Source organism: Notechis scutatus, chromosome 2 (assembly GCF_049901735.1).
Source record: "Notechis scutatus isolate UNSWTSFEM ecotype Mainland chromosome 2, rNotScu1.2, whole genome shotgun sequence".
In the NCBI taxonomy this organism is placed as follows: Eukaryota; Metazoa; Chordata; class Lepidosauria; order Squamata; family Elapidae; genus Notechis; species Notechis scutatus.
In genome coordinates, this window is record NC_142010.1 from 61022266 (window position 1) to 61042884 (window position 20619).

At 38.2% G+C, this 20619-nt stretch overlaps 2 protein-coding genes and 1 long non-coding RNA gene across 3 annotated transcripts in view; 1 reads left to right on the plus strand and 2 right to left on the minus strand.

The window, feature by feature from the left end:
• Nucleotides 1–209: 209 nt before the first annotated feature.
• On the minus strand, nucleotides 210–5886 carry LOC148132036 (uncharacterized). The gene is made up of 3 exons (XR_015747529.1): nucleotides 5767–5886; nucleotides 3264–3368; nucleotides 210–310 (listed from the first exon to the last, which is right to left on the minus strand). It is a non-coding gene; the product is annotated as an uncharacterized LOC148132036 (long non-coding RNA).
• A 369-nt stretch (nucleotides 5887–6255) lies between these two features.
• Nucleotides 6256–20619, minus strand: part of SHISA5 (shisa family member 5) — a 41406-nt gene continuing 27042 nt past the window's right edge. Inside the window, exons 4-6 of the mRNA XM_026680529.2 lie at nucleotides 11819–11934; nucleotides 10563–10775; nucleotides 6256–9174 (exon numbers count right to left, since the gene is read on the minus strand). Coding sequence (XP_026536314.1) covers nucleotides 9101–9174; nucleotides 10563–10775; nucleotides 11819–11934 — 403 coding nt within the window. The 3' untranslated portion in view covers nucleotides 6256–9100. The remainder of the gene's footprint in view (nucleotides 9175–10562; nucleotides 10776–11818; nucleotides 11935–20619) is intronic.
• Nucleotides 20455–20619, plus strand: part of LOC148132037 (uncharacterized) — a 48250-nt gene continuing 48085 nt past the window's right edge. The window contains exon 1 of the mRNA XM_087954894.1: nucleotides 20455–20552. The gene's annotated coding sequence lies outside the window, so the exon portion shown is untranslated. The remainder of the gene's footprint in view (nucleotides 20553–20619) is intronic.

Sequence of the window (20619 nt, forward strand, 5' to 3'; positions counted from 1 at the left end):
AGACCCGATAGCCCCGTTTTAGCAAATGTTGCAAAACATGCTACTTGGAGACTGCTAGTTTTGGAGAGAAGCATGATAATCATACCATAGAGTCTGTGTGGTTGCAATTACCTGGTGCTAAAAGGTGAAGATGACAATGGGAGGTTTCCCCTGGCAGAAGAGAAGCAAAATCTCAGGAAGACAAACTACCTCCAACATGGCAGACATATGCTTGGAGTTTTTGAAGTACGTCAGACCAGGAAAGGCTGGGAAGAAGGCCCAGAGGGAGGTGCCTCACACAAGGTTTATGCAGAGACCAGCTGCCAAAGATCTAAGCAGAAAAGACATGCTGAGTACTTTCCACAGCACTACAACCAATTCCCCTCCTATCTCTCACTTGGGAAATGGACTAGAACAGGTGCGTCAAACTTGCAGCATCACAGCAGCGTCATGTGACATATCGGGACTTTCCCCCCTTCCCTAAACCGGGTGTGGCTGTGACCAGCGCATGACTAGAAAAAAGGTGGGGAAGCCGGTAGCTTAGCAATGGAACAAGGATTTGTTAACTGAATAGCCCTGAGAAAGAGGCTGGGAGAAAGCGACATACTTGTAAGTGGAAGTTCCTAATTGCTGTAAGTAGTACTTAGTAAAAAAAACCATAGACGTCTTTACCATCTCTGTCATTGTGAAGCAGTTGTTCTTAGTTAAAAACACATCCAGCAGCCAAAGGACCCATGGCCATACTGTGACACATTAAGGCTGATGTAATGTTATGTCTGGGAAAAGATAGTAATTTTAGACCCTCTCATCAAACTGGAAAGAACTTCTCCAAAACAACTACCCTGGAAACTGGGATTCAACCATAGCAAAACACAATCATGTTAAATCCAGCTTCCATCTAGGTGTTCGTGTCTGGAAAGAATTTTCAAATGCCCAGATTTCCATAAATGGAAAAACAAATGCTAATTCCTCAAATTTTGAACTTCAAGACCAGAACCATCGTTTCACTTCTGCAGCTGGACATCCAAAAACAAACTTCTAAAAGGGAATCAAGGGAGAAGGGCATAATTATACCTTTAGAGATTGGTTTATTTTTGATTTGATAGGCCATCTTAAAGCTAACAAGCATGGATAGTGTGATGTGTCAATCCATTAATTATATGCTTTCCAGACCCCGCTCAGCTGCATTATGAGATCTCACAAGTACCTCCAGCCTCTCTTTTTAATAGGAGAAAATTATGATATTAATTTCACAGCTCTATTTTATTCAGCACTTGTGTTAGTATCTGAAGAGACACAAGATAAATGTGTTTGCAGTATGTGTTTCAGATTCTGTTTGTCAATAAGACAAGATTGTGGGCCAGGAGGACTATAACTGGGGGAAGCATTCATTCTTTTGATTTTAGAACATCTGAATATAACTTTGAGAGTACTCAAAGATTTGGGAGTCAATTCAATAGTTTGGTCATGGACTAACATAAAAACAAGAACAAAACCCAAGCAAAACTGAAATGATCTATCAACAGCACCATACAGAAAATATCAATTTCAAAGTATTTGTCATGTATGGATATAGTTTACTATTGTTCATAGTAAACTATATGGACCCAGAAACAGATGAGAATGGCCAAAAGACTGAATAAAATAATGCTATTGTTTAAAACTATGTGGAACGTTGTTCCCAATCAAAGCTAAATGGCAGGAGTCTGGAAAATGATTTTTTTTTGAAAGATGTCAGCCCGCATCTAATTTTAATATGGCAGAATTCAGCAACATGCAAGGAAGTGCCATCTGAATGATCTGAAAGGAGAGCTTGCATGTAATAAGGAGCTACGTGTCCAGGATATTTTTCTGTATGAAAGCAAATGAAATGAGCTGCCTGAAATATAATAAAAGATGAACACAATAGATCATATCGTGTTTGTGCACAAGGCCGTAATTGGGCAGCACAGAGTATTTTATTTTATTTCTACCTGCCTTCTAATACAATCTCAGGATGCTTTTTTTCAGGAGGCAACTGGACTTTCTGGTTTTTCTTCGAAGACATTTCACTTCTCATCCAAGAAGCTTCTTCAGCTCTGACTGGATGGTGGGGAATGGAAGGATTTAATGTCTTCAAAGAAAAAGTTGCCTCTTGAAAAAAGCACTTTGGGACAACCATGTCCTGAGAATCTCCATAGACTTCTAGTACAATAGTTGGCAGAGCATAAAGCCGATATCAAAGCTCTTATCAGCTGGAAACTGAGATAGAATTTAAATATCTCACAAGTCTGAATGAAGACGAACTATTTAAGGCAACATCTTAGAAAAAATAATATAGGATGCTTACACCTTGGTGATTCCCTCCCTCCCCCACAGCATTTGGCAATACATACAGCACTGACCAGGTTAAGGAGATAACTGTAGTCACAACAAACAAGCTGAAAACTGCAATCAGGAATACCTTGTCATAATAATCCACTTGGGAGTGCCTTTTATTGTGTAAACTCTTTGGTAATTTGCTTTGTCCCTGAGGTCCTGCGCTTGGATTAAATGCAGAAAAATGAAGTACTCATGAGGAAACTTCCAAGTGGCCTTTTCAGACCAGAACTGAGGAGCATCAAAGGAAAGGAAAGATGTATAGCAGGAAACAAGGTCAATGAACACATTCTAAAGCACTCTGATAAATGAGCCAAGTATCAGGAACTCAGATGATTAATTGTAGGACATATTTAGATTTATTTATTTCAGCTAAACTATTTTTCACTGAAAACTTTTCAGCTTTAAATAAGCACAACACAAAACTCATGAGTTTTAAGTAATTAAGTAATTAAAGTAATTAAGTAATTACTCTAATTCTAAAGAACAGAGATTATTGTTACAGCTTTAGAAGCTTCTGGATTTCTTTAAATTAACTTTCAGTGAAATAGTTCTGAATGAAATATTTGGAAAGCAGTTATGAATTAATGAGTCATTGTTTCCATTCTAGCCATTATTTGCATACCATGGTCAGTGAATACCAAAAACTGTACAGATGTAATGGCATGTCCTAGTGTTCAAAATATGTGTTTATGCGAACTGTTTGGCTAAGAGTTAAACAAATATGACTAAATTATAGCATAGCTTCTACAACTGCTATATTTAGAACAGCATAAGGAATTCTCACTATTCACACGAGTTTAAGGGGAAATCAGAATGAGCATTTTTTTTGTCACCCACATAAGGTTTTAGCCAGTCTCTGTCTCCTAACTCCTCTTTTTTTTCTTTCATAACTCTAGTCATTTTCATTAAATAACAGAACTTACCCCAGTTTGGAAGATGTGCTGAAGACTGCTCCATCAAAATAGCATTAGTGGGAAAATTTGTAGTCAACTTAGTATGATAGACTTGTGGAGCAACAAGGTCACACGCTTTGTGCAACAAGGTCACATAGTGTAATAAGATTAGGACTGGGTTAGAGACTTCTGTCCTCACTGTGAGATGTGTTTTGGGTGGGGTGCACGAAGGGAGCCTCAGCAAATCTCATTGTACACCTTGTACTCTGACAATAAAGGTAATAAATAAATAAACTTTGATCACATCCTATCCAGGACTTAGAAAGCTCTTAAAGGTACAGAACTCTGCAGAGCCACAAGGAAATCCACCGCAAATGAGGAAAACAGGAATAATTGCCTATACGATCATTTTAGCTAGTGGAATAAACACATTCTAAACATTATTGTGGGAGTTCATATTTTTGTAGTAAAATATTGGCAACTGAAGAAATTTATGGAGCTCTTGGTGTTCTCTGAGATTTATCTCTTGACAGAGATCAATTAAGTTTCTGACCCTGCAATTTTGGAATGTTTAATCAAAGTGAGGCCTATCTGGAGTTATTGCTACAAATAGAAACCCCACTCCCCATTCGCCAGCAATGCCTTTAAGTAGAAAAGTAGAAAGCAGGGGATACAGTTGAAACTGGAAGCATCTCTCCACAAATAGGGGACTAGTAATATTTCACATGACGCAGGGGCACATCTGCAATTTCTTCTGCTAATTTTCCTTGGACTTTCAGAGACTAATTCATTCCATTATATATTTTAATCCACTCGTGCAAGAAAACTGATGACATATGTATCTCTTTTGCTGAGAGCTACACTGTTAGAAGTTCCATTGGAGAATAATATGTATTCTATCAGCAAGCACTGTTCAGAAATTAATCAGATGGCAAGCGATTATGGACAGATCATGAAATTGCTAGGTTTCTGCCTGCACAATTACACAGTAGGTGGAATTTGGGGGAAGTACATATAAGGCTAAATTTATCAGGGGCATATCTATCAACTGACTGGGGAAATTGCTGCTCTTGAATTTCTGTCTGGAAATGAAATTCCTCCAGCACAAATTGACCTGAAGGATTAAAAGGAACAGGGTATAAAGCCTTAGTAAGACCACACCTAGAGTACTGCATCTAGTTTTGGTCACATTATAAAAAAGGTGTTGAGACTCTAGAAGAAGTGCAGAGAAGAGCAACCAGGATGATTAGGGGTCTGGAGACTAAAACATATGAAGAACGGTTACAGGAACTGGGCTTGGCTAGTCTAGTGAAGAGAAGGACCAGGGGAGACATGATAGCGGTCTTCCAATATTTGAGAGGCTGCCACAGAGAGGAAGGAGTCAATCTAAAGCACACGAAGGCCAGACAAGGTACAATGGATGGAAACTGAACAAGGAGAGATTTAACCTGGAAATAAGGAGAAATTTTCTGACAGTGAGAACTATCAACCAATGGAACCACTTGCTCTCGGAAATTGTGGGAGCACCATCACTTGAGACTTTCAAGAGATTGGACTGCCATTTGTCAGAAATGGTGTAGGGTCTCCCGCTTGGGCTAGAATTGGAAAGGACCTATAAGGTCCTTTCCAATTCTGATTATCTGTTAAATCTGTTAAAAGGGTGTAAGAATCATGAGCTGTAAATCCCTCAGGGAGTACAAAACTGAACAAAACCTTCATAGCTTACTTACATTGAACAGAATTTGAGAATTTAATTATGTATTTCAGTTTCCTGGATTGGTTTATTTTTTGAAGCATGTCTGGCATGCTCACAGCTTAACCTATGTGCTTTTTAAAAAATGAATGGCTTGGCATGCCTTTTGTTGTAAGAAACTTTTATTAGCACTATTCTGTTTGCCATTTTAGTTGGAAGGTAGATTCATGCATGTAAGAAGGCAAAGAATTTAGCATGAGTTCATTTTAAATTATAGAGCTTCAATGAATCTACTAGAGCAATTAAGAGCAGTTTTCCAAAATCTTTCTCATTTTCTGAAACCCCTCATTTAACAAAACATAACTCAAGAAATTATGACTGCTTTATGTATGGAGCTTCAGATGCAAGATGGTGGGATACTGAATTAAAGACTTTTGGAAGGTGAACAGCCAGGAGAAAATGCAGACAACTCAGTGTCAATACCCAAGATAAGAATCAGGAGAGGCCACGGGTAAGGAAATTACAAACAGAAAGTAAAGAGACTAAAGGGAGGGAAGTTAAGTAGATTAAAGCTTAATTTCTTATATTTTTTTCTCCTATTCTGGAAACAATATTCTACTTTTATATGTTAGAACTTCATACTACTTCATTAGTACGGAAATCAGTGCCAGAATAAAATTCCTCATTTGAGGGATCCTTGGTGCTCTCTGAGCTGGCTAATTCTAGTTTGGGTAATGAAATGTCTGCAAGAAAATAAGCAAGCTCAGGGAGCACCATGGACCCTTCATATCAACCTTGAGCTACACATATTCTCCTTTATTAATGCCTCATTTGTTTAACTACTTATTCTCTCTGTATATCTGTATCAGCTCCTATCCCGAGTCACCCTCCAACATACTGAAACACAATAGAATATTCAATAAAGAACTATTTTAGAGGCACGGAAAGAGCTGGAAGTTGGGCTTTGTTGCAAACCTCCCCTCCCCCCCCTCCAATGGAGGAATTGGATCTTCCTATTGTAAGACTGCTAGCAATTAGAGGTCACATGAAAAAAGTGCCAACACCAGAAGCAAAACATCTTAGTCCCATTGACATGTGTGGGATGCTTAATTAAAATGAATGTAAGATTAAGTGAATGTAAAAACAGCTCCATGCAATTTTGAGCTAGGACCAGTGATGTTCAATTCAAGGATGTGAACACTTTTAATCTAAGCCAAATTAAAGTCATTTAAAAGCAATGTGTATTTTAAGTGGTCTGATTTATTACAAATAGCCACAAATATGCTAGCTTTTTTTCTAATTGTGTTTTCTTTACCAGAAGCAACAACGTGTAAAGATTTTTTTTATTAAAAACAAAATCAAGATTTTGAACAAAAATATCACAGTACGTTAATATTGTACAATAGTTATGGTGACAGAGTTACAAAAATTTGAAAAGGCACTTTAAAAGTTCACAATAAAAAAGGATAAACTAAAAAAAAATATTCGTCAAAGAATGCAGCATTTTAATTGAGACACTACACGTGCCACTTGTTACAATCCTTCAGACTTCATACAAGTACAGTAAATTGTAACAGGACCCACTTCTAGCAGTAGAAGTGCCATTAAAGAAATACCTTTTATAAATTTTTCATAAGCAAATACTTTTGGAAAAATTCAGTTATCAGTTGTCAATTACTGAAATCTTGCGAACTTTAACTGTGATTTCACACATTACAAGGATTAGAAACTACTCTCAGCATATATAGCCTGAATAAGGAAACAGAGGCAGCGCTTAAGACAAGCAGGCAAAACAGCCTTCAACAAAATAATACTGATTCCATAATTACAGCATAGTGATAGAGAGATGTATTCTTTGTAAGACATATATGGAAGTAAAAACATAGACTGAGACATGCTGTCATAAAATCCAAAGCTTGCTAAAATAAGGTACTATATTTCTAATGGGTAGGAATAAGGGGGCAAACTCTTTCAGCCTTACAGGTAATCCTTGTCTTACAACTGGTCATGTCATAAAATCACATGACGCCCTGCTTTATAACCATCATGACTTATGACCATAAATGGCAGGCTTCATTATGGTTGTAAATTGAGGACTGTCTGTATTTACAAAGAGTACAATAGCAGAGTTTAAGACAAACTGCAGAAATCAATCATTTTCTCTTCCTAGGCACAAAGAAGTATTCCATTATCCACATATATACTTTTTAATTTTCTGATACCCTTTCATTTTTCTGTAACATAATGCAGTCCACTTCTCTCAGATGAGCGCACTTTATCATGTTAAGATTGTAATTTACAGTATCTCCAGCAAGTGTGGGCATAAATCAACATCTCTCAAGATCAGTGGTATGGAAAAGACCGATACAAGCCATTTATGCAGAGGAGATACATTTTTCTGAAGAGAAATGTTCAGTGGTGTGATTTGATTTTTTTTACTACCGGTTCTGTGGGCGTGGCAGGGGAAGGATACTGTAAAATCTCCAGTCAGAGGTGGTATTTGCCAGGTCTCTGAACTACTCAAAATTTCTGCTACTGGTTCTGCAGAACTGGTCAGAACCTGCTGAATGCTACCTCTGGAAATGTTCCTGTGTTAAGCTCACTCTAAAATCCCTGCACAATAAGGGAAAGCCCTACAGAATTCACTCTTAATTATTCTGCAAGTATCTTAAATAGATAATGGAACTGAAATTGGGAGAGTTAGAAGACACAAAGGTGACAGAAATATTAATCAAACACCAAGACTACAATTCTGTAGGCATGGAAAACTATTAACAATAGGAAAAAAGCTCCCAAAACATGTATCTCTTGGCTGGGTATTTCTGAACAGGGACTACAGTTCTCCGAATTTATCTAATCTCATAGCGTTGGCTGGTTTTATGAACTGCGCTGATTTATTTTGGGTTTTGTGTCACTTTATGTGGAGCAAAGTTGTTTTCTTTTGGATTGCTTTAGCTATGCAAAGATTGGGAGCCATCTCTTTTTTTTCCTGGGGTGTTATCCCAGGATTTAGGCTTTCTTCCTTACCAAATTACTTCCATACCACTATATAAAGAGTTTTGAAATGTTTCCACTTTCATTCAAGTTTCTAGGATGCCAAACGTATTACAGATGTTTATTTCAAGACAGAAATTCATCTCTCTCTCTCTGTCCTTAAGTAGTTGAAAAATTACTTTTAATTGAGAAATGGATTGATTCAGAAATGGCAGCAAAGCACCCATTTAAAATGAAACATTACTGTGATATTTCCTCTTTCTAATAGTATACTCAGGCTGGTGAGACTCTAATCAAAATACCACCTTGATCAAAACTATATGGGTCTATAAGAAACTGATTGTCAGTTAGATAAGAAAAATGGTTAATGTGGGGAGGAATGAAATGCCCCATTTAAATAGCCTAGAGCAGGGCTATGTAATTTAATGTCTCTCCAGCTGGATTTAAATTCCCAGCAGCCTCTGGATGCTAAGGGCAAGAGAGTCTGGGAACTACAGATAAAAATAGAGGAGGTCACCACATTATTTATCTTTGCTTGGTCCGAGTTCTGGTCTGAGTTCTTTTTTAAGAGCGTGACATGCTGTAATATTTTGGTGCAGAACACAGAAAGCTGATAAATGATCCCATTCAACAATCTCCATGCAACAGAGAATACAAAATATATATTTTTTGTATAGTGACAAAATTCCAATGAAATTCAAATATTTGCACTGTGATACTGAAAGACTATGCAACTGCTGCATAATGGACAAAAACAAGGGGATTATTGAACAAGGTGGCCCATTTCCTGCTAAAGAGCTATTTCCCTATTACTTGGAAAACATATTTTGTTTCAAAACAGATGTTACTTTTCTGTACTAAGCTGGAAAAAGATTAGCCCATTTTAAATTGATTTTGATGAAATTATGGCCAAATAATCCCTCAAACGATTGTCCCTATTTAGTTCAATTGTATTCCTGATGCTTACTTTTTTAAGTTCTTTCTTAGATTCACCCCTACTTTTTCTTTACAAAAAGGTCATCTTTGAATTGCTTGAATTTCTTGCACTTCTCAAAGTGCTGTAAATAAACTGTGACCCACCCCTCCAAACAGATATATCAGAATAATATCTTCAGAAAGAACTCCACGTGAAAAAGGCAATCTGAAGAGGCTTCCAGAGACACACACAGTAAAAGTCCATTTAATAGGAAGCCTTTGGAGGATCCATATATGCTGGATTATAAGGGGGTTGAGCTGGAGGAGCTGAGGCACCAACTGTAAAAGAAACAAACAGACAAGAACAAGCAGGTTAGCAGCTTACTTTATCATGTTTATTTCTGCATAATTCTTAGATTTTCATCACGTGCTAGTGTCCATATAAAGTAGTCATGAAATCAGTTGCAGAATGAAGCATATTAAAGTGAATTAATGTCCATGGGGAACTATCCTAGGAAAAGAAGCCTTCCTTGTTGGGCCAAAATGTCTCCTTAATCCCCATCTAGATCTCCTTCTCTATTGCTAATTGAGTTGATTACCTGCTGCTGTAGAACAACACTCCTTCTTAGAGAGGTAGTCCTCAAAGTACATTTGTTTAGCAACTATTTGAACTATTTTTTCACTGAAAAAAAGTGACTTACAACCAGCCCTAGAATTTACGACTATCACAGAGTACCCATGTTCACATGATCAAAATTCAGACATTTGGCAACTGGCATGTATGTATGTATGATGGTTGCAGCATCCTGAGGTCATACAATCACCATTTGTGACCTTCCCAGCCAGCTTTCAACAAGAAAATCAATTGGAGTGTGTGTGTGTGAAACATTCACTTAACAACTGTAGTGATTCACTTTAACAACTGTGGCAAAAAGGTCATAAATTTGGATTGACTCACTTAATCACCTTGCTTAGTAATGGAAATTATGGCCCCAGTTGTGGTCGTAAATTAAAGACAAGTTGTATCTGAAAAGTTAAATTGTTGCTTCTTTCTTCTCTATAACAATGACACTGCTAGCCTTTTCAAATCCCTGAAAGAGTGCTTCACTTTGATGAAGTACAAACAAAGATTTTGGAAGATCTTTTATGAAGCAAAGTTTGTCTATGGGAAAAGACTAAGAGAAGCCATCCTCTACAGTGCTGGTCAAAGTCCTTCTAGATTGGGATGTCTCTGCAAACACTGTAGGAAGACTATGGAGTGCACTGAACCAATAATGTAGCATGAGTCAAAGCAATCTGCCCTAAAGCCCCTGTCTCATAAACCAAAGCTCTTCCAGGCAGAGAGGCTTCAGTGTCTGCTGAATTCTGCATCCTGTGTTGAATTCATCCAACCTGGAAGCATTTGGGCCAGTACTAAAGCAGATGTTTAAAAGAAAATTTCTAGCACAGTGTGGCTCACTGCTCAGCTCTGTTCTTTAGGAAAGGTGACCACAGTGGAATAAAACCATCAGTAAAAAAGGGGGGATTTCAACCAGATAGCTTCAGAAGAATTTACACAGAAGTGATGGTTTATTTGTATTAAAGAAGCTGAGTTACCCAAGACAGCAAACATGAATTTATATTTTGAGGCTGGACATATTTTGAAAAGAAAGCGAGAGAAAAACTTGCCATTACCACACATTTGTTTCCTTTTTCTTTCCAGCATCTTTCCCCGCTTCTTTCCTTACCTGCCACGGTTTCCTGGTATGGCGGTGGCCTTATAGGTTGCGTAGGATAGGGCGGAGGGTACTGGGTTGGGTAGGATGCTGGTGGCATTCCAGGCTGGGGCTGTACCGGTAGTGGATTGTATCCTTGGTATGCTCCTCCAGCATAAGCAACTGGTACCCCAGGATGCTGAGGGTAAGGCACCTGTATCACACTTGTGGATGTAGTCACAACAGCTGTAAAACACAAGAAGGGTATTTAGGGAGGAATAAGCAGAGGAATGTGGTTGTTAGGAATCAGGGCATCTATGTGGTTACTAGCAGTAGAAAATGACTTGACGGCACATAATCAATTGATCAATCAATCGCAATGTAATGGGTATGTGGGAAAAATCTTTGGAGAGGGAGTAAAGCGATAATACGTAGGGAATGATCAGATACGAGGCAGCACAACCTGCAGCTGGACAGTGGGCAGAGCAAGAAGCTCAGAAGGGGCTGTCCAAACTTTTTCAAGCTGTCAAGACGACAGCAGAATTGTACTTTCAGACTTTCAGATTCTGTTGATGTTTCTTTACAATAAAGTAGAATTAGTTTCTCTGGTTATGTTTTCCTGTCTGGTTTACCTGGTAAGGCTGACACAGGACAGGAAGGAAAGTCAACATTTCCCCTCTTCCCCTGTCGTGCTGGTTTTATAACTTGTTTTTTCAAATAAGTTTTGAGACTTCCTCCATGGACATGAGGTAGAAAAAGAAACTTATCATTCCTCCCACCAGAAAGGTTACTTCTACTGAAAAGGCACACCAAGAAAAGATGTCTGATCTTCTGGTATCTTACGTCCCATGTCCGCTAATATCAACCAGATACTTAGAAGCTGTAAGCCGACCTTTCCATCTTTATTCAGGCATGTCAAGACTACAAGGCCCAGAATTCCCTTCAGGTATGCTCACTGGAATCTCTCAGCTCCTGGAGATTTCTGAGAATTATAGTCCTAGATTAAGCAAAGACACCTGACACAATAAGGCTGAACTCCCTTAAGTCTGTCACACGTGCAGAGAGCCAAAGGAAACAGCATCTCTGATGACTGAGGTAAATGTTCATACCTTGTTCGTTCCTTGATCTAAGGCTAGTTACATTTTAAACAAGTGACTTTTCACCTATTTTAAAAGAAGTGTTTCGGAGAGACGTTCTGCTGTGTCTGCTATTCCTCCCCAGTGCGCTCAGCAACATCACTCATAATTTTCCTCAAACAGAGCAACAATTCAGTCAGGGAGGATACTTACGCTGTGGCCTCCTTCGGCAGGCTTTATACAGGCAGCAACATGAGCAGGTGAAGCAGAGAATGATGCCTACTACAAACACGACGAAAATTGAAATACCAATTGCTATAAATGTCCCACTGAAAAACATTGAGAATGCAAGTTAGGAATGAGTTAAAGGCGTCAGAAAATAACACATTTCCCCCAAGAGCATTTTGCTATTGTAAATGCAAACAAAAATGGAAGCCATGTCAGGATAGGATCGAAATGCAAGATTTATGCATGGTTAATCTCCATCTTTCAGATAACTTTCTTGGAAGATAACTCATCTTTCATAACTTTCAGAGGGGTAATTTTGTTAGTTTACTGCCATGGAGAAGAAAAAAAAAATCAAGGAGGCATGCACAAAAAGGAGTTTCCCTTCTTTTAAAAGTATACCACCATAGACGTAAAGCATGTAAAAAAGTGAAAAAGAGGTGAGGCTCATTTGCATAAATGCCATTCTGACTTCTTTTTACACCACTTTTTTACTTCTTATCTACTGCTACATCAATCAACAACTTTGATGCACCCAGAAGTTGCAGACTACAAATCTGATCAGCCCCAGCCACTGCACGGGGATTATAAGACATGCTGCCCTAAACAACTGGACAGAACAAGGTTGCCATCTCGGCTATGAGCTTCCCTAGAGTAAGCCTTACTAAATGTGTCTACATAGTCACATTTATTACATTAAATCTAGACAATCTCTTTTTTTCAGGAGACCACCAAACACTTCATTAGTTTAAGTCCGTGAAGTTAACTTTAAAGAAAACAATAAAGAATTTCACTTCAAGGACTTTACCCACATGATGGAGTAAAAAAAAAAGTTAACAGAAATTTAAGATTATGATTCAGAAATGCTTATTCATAAGGCAATATTTATGACTTCCCTTTACAAAGGAAAACTGCATTCCAGTGAACTGTAAACTGCATATGCAAATAAACTATTTAATGAGTTTATCCTGGTATTAATCTTTAATTTACTATTTTATTTATTAATTAGATTTTATCCCTTTATTACTTTATTAGAAATTCAAGGCAGTGAACATTCCTAATATTCCTCCTTCCTCCTATTTTCTCCACAACAAGGCGAGTTGAGGCAAGGGTGAGTGAGGAGCCCAAAATCAAAAGCAGGCAGGATTTCGGCCTAATATTCAAGGTACCAGGCTAGAAAACAGGTAACTAAAATCACAGTTATCTGGTTTCTAGCCTAGTACCTTAAACACTAGACTAAACTGCTGCCTGCTTTTATTTTGAGCCTTTGCTTTCTGCACGTAAATGAAACTCTCTCATCTCTTCCCTTGGGGGAGCCAGTGGTTGCTCAGACTTCATGCACTTTACACTCAGACCAAATTGTTCCCATCGTCCTTTTAACAGGCTGACTGCTCCTATGCTGACTTGGCTCACGTTCATTTGACCTCTTAACTCCTGGTGTGGTTACCTGTGGTAATATACTCTGAGTCTATCCAAATGCCAGCCTTTCAAAGAAAGCAAAGTCAAGGAACAGACATGGCAGGGATCCCAGAAATTCTCCTTCACTGTTGGGGTGTACATTAACTAAATCTGGGAAGCTTGTCCAAAACTTTCATTGCCCCCTTTTTAAGGACAAGTCTGTTAAGGGAGGGCTACTCCCAAGAGACTCTTTGTCACACTTTCTACTTTCCTAGGGCTAAGCAACCATTGTCTATTTTCCTCGTCCTCGTCCTCAAGACCAGAGCTAAATTTTTATATATAGCAACTGAATGTGCAAAATATTTGCTTATGGTTTTTGCAATGCTGACAAATCCTTCAGCAAGGACATCTCATAAAAGCACAGCCAGTGGTGAAAAGTAAGATCAGAGTCTTGACTTGGATTTTTATCCCATAATAAGTTTACTATAAATTTTAAATAAATATAGATATGAATGGCTTTTGAAGTGTGCATTAGTTTATAAATACAGAAAACATTTTTGGGGGATAATGATTCTCCAAGCCTCATTTCCCCATGTTCTATTCTACAACGGAAATAATACTCCTATAATGTTATTTTTTAAGAATCCAGATGTAACTGGTTATTTCACAATAAATAATAATTGCATGTAGTCCTCAGTCTATGTCTGACGCATGTTTGATATTTTTTTCTCCTGAAGGAACAATATTTATCCTGCCAACTCTAGATGATTCTGGTATATGGAATGCAAACTAGTTCCAAATGATTTGTGTGATCAGGAGAGATCTTTATGGCTATTACTCCCCACCCTTTTCCTAAGTTAACCAATAATTTAATATTTAACATTTTCAATCAATTCTAAACTCAGGACTAGTGATTGTAAACACCTTTATCCATGCAATGCAGACACAAAGGAGAACATATTGTGACGGTCAATTTTATGGTAAATCAGACTAAAATGGTAAAGACTGACCTAAGTCAATTAGAGGAGTTAATGATTAATTTTATATGGAATGGGCAAATAGCAAAGAGATCTCCTTTAAAGCTACAGCTTGATATTTTGGTGGTAATTTCAATTTTCCAGATTTTAATCTTGATTATATGATATACTTATTCAGATCAGTACCAAGTAATGGCCTGACAATGTTAACAACAATAACACTATCAGAATCTTCTAACAAAATGAAATTCAATGTAGACACAAAAGTCATACACTTAGGCAAGAAAAACCAAAAGTACACATATAGATGGGTGAAAACAGGCTTAATAGCAGTAACTGTGAGAGGGATCTTGGAGTCTTAGTGGACAACCAGCTAAATATGAGCCAGCAGTGTGCAACAGCAGCTCTAAAAGCTAATGCAATCCTAAATTGCATTAACAGAGGGATGCAATCAATATCAAGTGAGGTACTAATACCACTCTGTAAAGCCTTAGTAAGACCACACCTACTGCATCCAGTTTTGTTCACCACATTATAAAAAAGATGTTGAGACTCTGGAAAAAGTACAGAGAAGAGCAACCAGGATAATTAGGGGACTGGAGACTAAAACATACGAAGAACGGTTACAGGCACTGGGCATGGCTAGTCTAGTGAAGAACCAAGGGAGACATGACAGCAGTCTTCCAATATTTGAGGGGCTGCCACAGGGAGGAAGGGGTCAAGCTATTTTCTAAAGCACCCATAGGCTAGACAAAGAACAATGGATGGAAACTGAACAAGGGGAGATTTAACCTGGAAATAAGGAGAACCTTTCTGACAGTGAGAAAAATCAACAAATGGAACAGCTTGCCCTCAGAAGTTGTAGGAGCATCATCACTTGAGACCTTCAAGAAGAGATTGGACTGCAATTTGTCAGATATGATATAGAGTCTCCCGCCTGGGCAGGGGGTTGGACTAGATGACCTACAAGGTCCCTTCCAACTCTGATTGTCTGTTATCTCAATGAAAATCAAAGTTACTCTTTTGTGCCTTACTGGATAGTTAGTATACTTCATCCTTTGAAATTCGAGCAAATTCTTGGTTCCAATTAGAGAGGGAATTCAGTACTACTGCCAACCTTTAAGGTAATTAGACATACAGTATTTGGACAGTATTGGGCTAGAAACTAAATGTGAGACTATGATCTAGAACAAGCCTATTTAAAATGGCAGGAAAATTATTTGTGGTGGTGGTGCAGAGTAAGTGGGGACTGTTATACTTAAATGCCTCGAAATTTTCCAAAAGAAATATGATTTACCTAAAGCCAGTTTGGTATGGTGAAGTCATTAGACTACAAACCAGAAGAAACCAGGAAATTGTGATTCTAGTCCTGCCTTTGACATGAAGCCAGATAGGATACTTTTTTTTAGTTCTAATTAAGGTTTGGCTGTGACAAACCTTTTCCAAAACTCTTGCCAAGAAAATGGCATGAACTTGTCTAGGCATCCACTAGGAATGAAGACTAACTTGAAGATATACACACATGTAAAAGCTGATAGTTGATATATAGTACCAAATATATACTACCTGGTCAATGGTGTGCTATATTATGATACCAAATATATAAATGGGGGGCTGTGAGATGGTTGTTTTGTATGTAGGGCACTGGTTTTTCTCCTGAAGTTTTATTTTTATTCGTAATCATGTTGGTTTTAGCTGTTTAATTGTTTTAACTGTCACCCAACTTCATATTTGTGAGATGGATGATTATATAGCTATGATCATAAATAAATAATGACCGGCATACATACAACCATTATGATCTGGATGCAGCTAATAAACCTCCATCTAGTTTAAATATATATATTTTTAAAGAGGGTAAGCTAGGAATCCCACACTGTCACACTTTACAAAAATAAATGTAGAGTTGGCCATATTAACAAATGAATGCTTTTAATGAATATTGAATGTTCTTATGGCCTATTATTGGACTCCTCAACCAAATTTTTTAATCTGATTATGATCCATATTTAGATCTAATACAACCTTAAAGCTAAGGTGGACCAAATTCTTGGAAGAAACTGAAGTTTTAAAGATGTTAATATATTGTTAAATTATATCCCCAAAAGGTTGATTTTTTAAAAAAATATTTACAATAAGCTTTGGTTATATATTCCTTGGGCACAGAGAAGTACCAGAGAACCAAAAAACAAAGACATGTAGAAATCTGTCCTTAAAAAAAATATCTTATCATTAATTCTTAAAATCTAAACTTTTCACTTGGCTTCCCTTCTGGCCTACTGATGTGGCTGTTAAATGCCTTTGTTAGAAGCAGGTTCCATACATACTCAGTCATGGATAAGGAGGCTTAACTTTTGTGAGATCTCCTACCCAAGTTCTAATCATGCCTAGGCCAAACCAATTCAGACGAGAAATACCTCATGCTGTTAGGATTAACATTTCTTTTCTTCTTCCAGAATGACAACATTAGTAAAGAATCATTTGAAAATGTTCATTGAGCTAGCTTACATTGTACTAAACAGCTATATATAATGTTGAGTTTCCACAGTGAAACCTCTACAGAAGAGATAATTTGAAACACTTAGCACGAAGTCTCTATTCCTATAGCTTCCACTTTCTTTGTTTTTCTTCTAGGTGCTTAATAATAACTTTTATTGTCTCTGTACATATATGCAGTGAAATTGATTAAGGTTTGCCTAGAATTATATAGGGGGGGAAAAAAACAGTTGGAGATGAAGAAGACACAAGGTCAGGATTAAAAATGATCTCATCACGCATACTGCTTCATTGAGCAAAACGGTGTTTGCCCAGAAGAGGTGGTGTCATTTTGATACAAGCAGGGGCATGTCACATAAAGTGCTCAGCTGGAGTGTCTTCTAGCAAATAGTATCATCTAGCCAGGTAAAGAAAAAGGAACAAGGAAGAGGAGAAACAAATCCTTCCCAGCTTGCACTTTCTTTAAATTAAAATCTCAACAGATCGGATCACAAAGAAAAAGTAATGTGATCTATGCTGCCCAGATTGGCTTCTTTACCTATGTTAAAGCAGCATTATATTTCTTTTACTATAGATGCCCCATATCAGCTTCTTTAATGTACAATACACAAAGTTATTTTAATTTTCAGATCTGGACAAAAAGTCATCATTTGTATTAGCTTGATTCTGGAAACGGATCCAAAATTCACTGTTAAAAAAATACTGTAGACACAGTATTTTCTGTTGTACAGAACCCTATACAACACAACTCACCACACAGTATCTATCAAGAAAAACAAGACATTCCCTCTCTTAACTTTATGAAAACAGGTTACATAGCCAAGGACAAAGAATGATTTACTTCTATGCTAGTGTACGCCAAGTACTATCATGGCAAATTATTTTATTGGGAATGCAAGCACGACATGTTGTTACTTTATGACTGACTCTTTCTAGTTTGTGTAGTTAATTGCCAACACATTAAAAGGATAAGAATTATTTTTATACTTTGGTAATGGCTTTCCTCTTTGGCTCGAGCAAGGAAATTTGACATTTTAAAAAAATCTTCTTCAATGTTCTGTTGTTGTGTTTTCTGGGCTTTGCAAAGTGAAAAAAGATTACCGTATTTGCCGGCGTATAAGACGACTTTTTTGCCCCGAAAAACATGCCTCCAAGTGGGGGGGTCGTCTTATACGCCGGTATATCCACTGCCGGCTTTGGATGCTTGTTGGACGCAGCGAAGGCGCCTCTAGCTTCCTGGATCCCCTGCGCCGCTTCGCTTCATCCCGCCGCCTCGCTCCGCCCGAGGCTGCAGCCTTCCCGCTCTTCCCACGGACCCTGGCACTCTGCCCTGCCGCTGCAGCCCCGGGGATTTCTGGAGGGCGTTTCCGGTGGTGGTGGGGGGTCGTCTTATACGCCGGGTCGTCTTATACGCCGGCAAATACGGTAAATGACTGCTATTAATGGAATAGGTATTTCTTCTCAATAAACAATACCCCAAAGTTACAGAGAAAAGCTCCAAGGTTCATGGTTAATGAATGAAAGGAAAGATTCCTGCCAACAAAAGGCACAAAGCTTACCTCATTTTGGCTTCCAGGGGAGGGGGGGAGAAACCCCTTATATTTTCTTTTCAAAACTTCCTTTGTCGATTCTGTCCCTTAGAACTCTTAAGCTTTCCTTCACTGAGAAACGAAACTACAGAAGCTACATTTCTGGATAAAACCGGAAGACATGTGATTTGTCACACATCTCAACAGGAAACGTAGCTTCTTTGATCACATCCTGCTCCCTACTCAGAGTTTTCTGAAAGATACAGAGCACTGCTGGGCTACAGATATTCCAAGCGCAGCAGGCACAGCAGAAACAATTGCTCAAGAAAACCTAAACTGCTTAATAGAACTAGCAGAGTCTTCCCAACCCTTTTACCAGAAATCAAAATATCCCAAGTGACATTTCTGTGCACAAAATATTTGGAGGCAGCTTGAACAAGAGCAAAATGATTAATTAAGGACCGTCTCTTTAAATCCTAAAAATCACATGAGGCATCTTTGCTTGACTGATTTTATCCTTAAATATATTGCTGGACTATTTCCCATCACTGAACATTTGCTATGGTCTCTGAAAAACAAACAAACCAGCTGACAGGATTGGACAAGCACATCTCATCAGTAGCTTGAGAAAGCACATCAGAGAACTGTGCAGAGAGGAGATGGAGAAATGTAGGTGAATCAGATGGTGAGATCTGCCCACGTGGTTGCTAATCACACAAGCAGAAATCAGGGATTTGAATTCTCAACCCAGATCTGGGGAGCTCCTGGGGGTTTCTTTAATCCCTCCTATCTAATCAAAAGTAACTTAGCACTTGTCATTTCTAGTTTCACCCTGCGTGTGGGCACATCTAATGATTCGAAAGATCCACTGGTGGCTTATGTTCCTGTCTGTTTGACAATATGGTAGGGCAGACTCATTTGGTTTTCCTGGCCGCCAAAATTACAAGCATCTTTCCACCAGTTCCAAGCACTTGGAAAAGAGTCCAGCAGGACTACATATGGATCATTTAACATTAAAAAATGTTTTCAGATTGCTTCTTTTTCATGAGCTCCTACTATCCTTTCAGTTTAGAGATCCCTTACTTCATATTACGACTTTATAATGATGTTACCTAGTTGGGTAATGAAATGTCTCCAAGAAAACAATCAAGCTCAGACAGCACCAAGGAGCCCAATACTATAATTACTTGTAATATACTACTGCTTCAATTGTTCTTTTATTCTGTGTTTGCACTGTGCTTAGCATAATGCATACTTCTGATTACGATTTTGTGGGTGTCAATGCTTCTAGGAGGTTCTATCTCCAACTTGGTCCTTGCTGCTGGTGGTCATCATCTTCTTTTTCTTTCTATCTTTCCCAGATTTATAGGTTTCTCCAGAGAGTTGGGACTTTACATGTCTAAAATACGATAGTTTATGTGCTTTGAGTGAGAATTCTGGGTTGATTTGGTTGATGATCCATTTGTCTGTTTTCTTGATTTACCATGGTATTCACAGGTGTCTTCTCTAATATCAAGGCATCAATACTCTTCCTATGCTGCTTCTTCAAAGCCCAATTTTCACTGTTGGGAACAATAGGCTGACACTGTAAACCGCTTAAAGCAGGGGTATGAAACTCATAGCGTCATGTTGTCATCACATGATGTATTGCGACTTTCCCTCCCTTTGCTAAAATGGAGGTGAGCATGGCCAGCATGTGATGCATCCGGCCCGTGGGCTGCAAGTTTGACACCCCTGGCTGAGAGCTGTAAAGCACTATGGATCAATATATAAGTCTAAATGCTATTGCTATTGCCATTTCATGGAGTGTCACAAGAACTAATGCTTGAATTATTTTTATCTTAGTAGATACAAGTAGTCTTGATAAGCAACCACAACTGGGACCAGGAACTCACTCACTAAGCTGCGCAGTCACTAAGTGGAAATCATATGACCTTATATACGCAGTTTTACTTGTGTTTTCTTCATAACTCTGCTTGTTGTAAGCCAGCTACGAAGGACACAAATAGCTCTCATGTTATTGCAGGACAGTGCAATGATCACAAATTAATACTAGATGGGAAGTGCCCGATTGGTGATCACATAACCTTAAGGTGCTCTAATGGCTGAATTGGAAACCTTTGGAAACCTTTTTTGCTGCTTCTCTGACTCCCTTTAGGACCCAGTTTCTGCCATAGCCATTTGGTGCACGTTTGTGCTTAAGCAGCTTTTTGTTTTCAGTTGAACTTTTTTCTTCAACTCTTCAAGGCAAACAACCTGCAGAAATATTTTCTTTGCTTGCTTCCTTTCTTCTGTTCTTCAGCCTGGCAATCATTCATCAAGGTAAGTAATTAATAAATTTTGTCACCCTTTTTCTAGGCAGGCAGTAAATTTAGCAAATTAAGTTGTT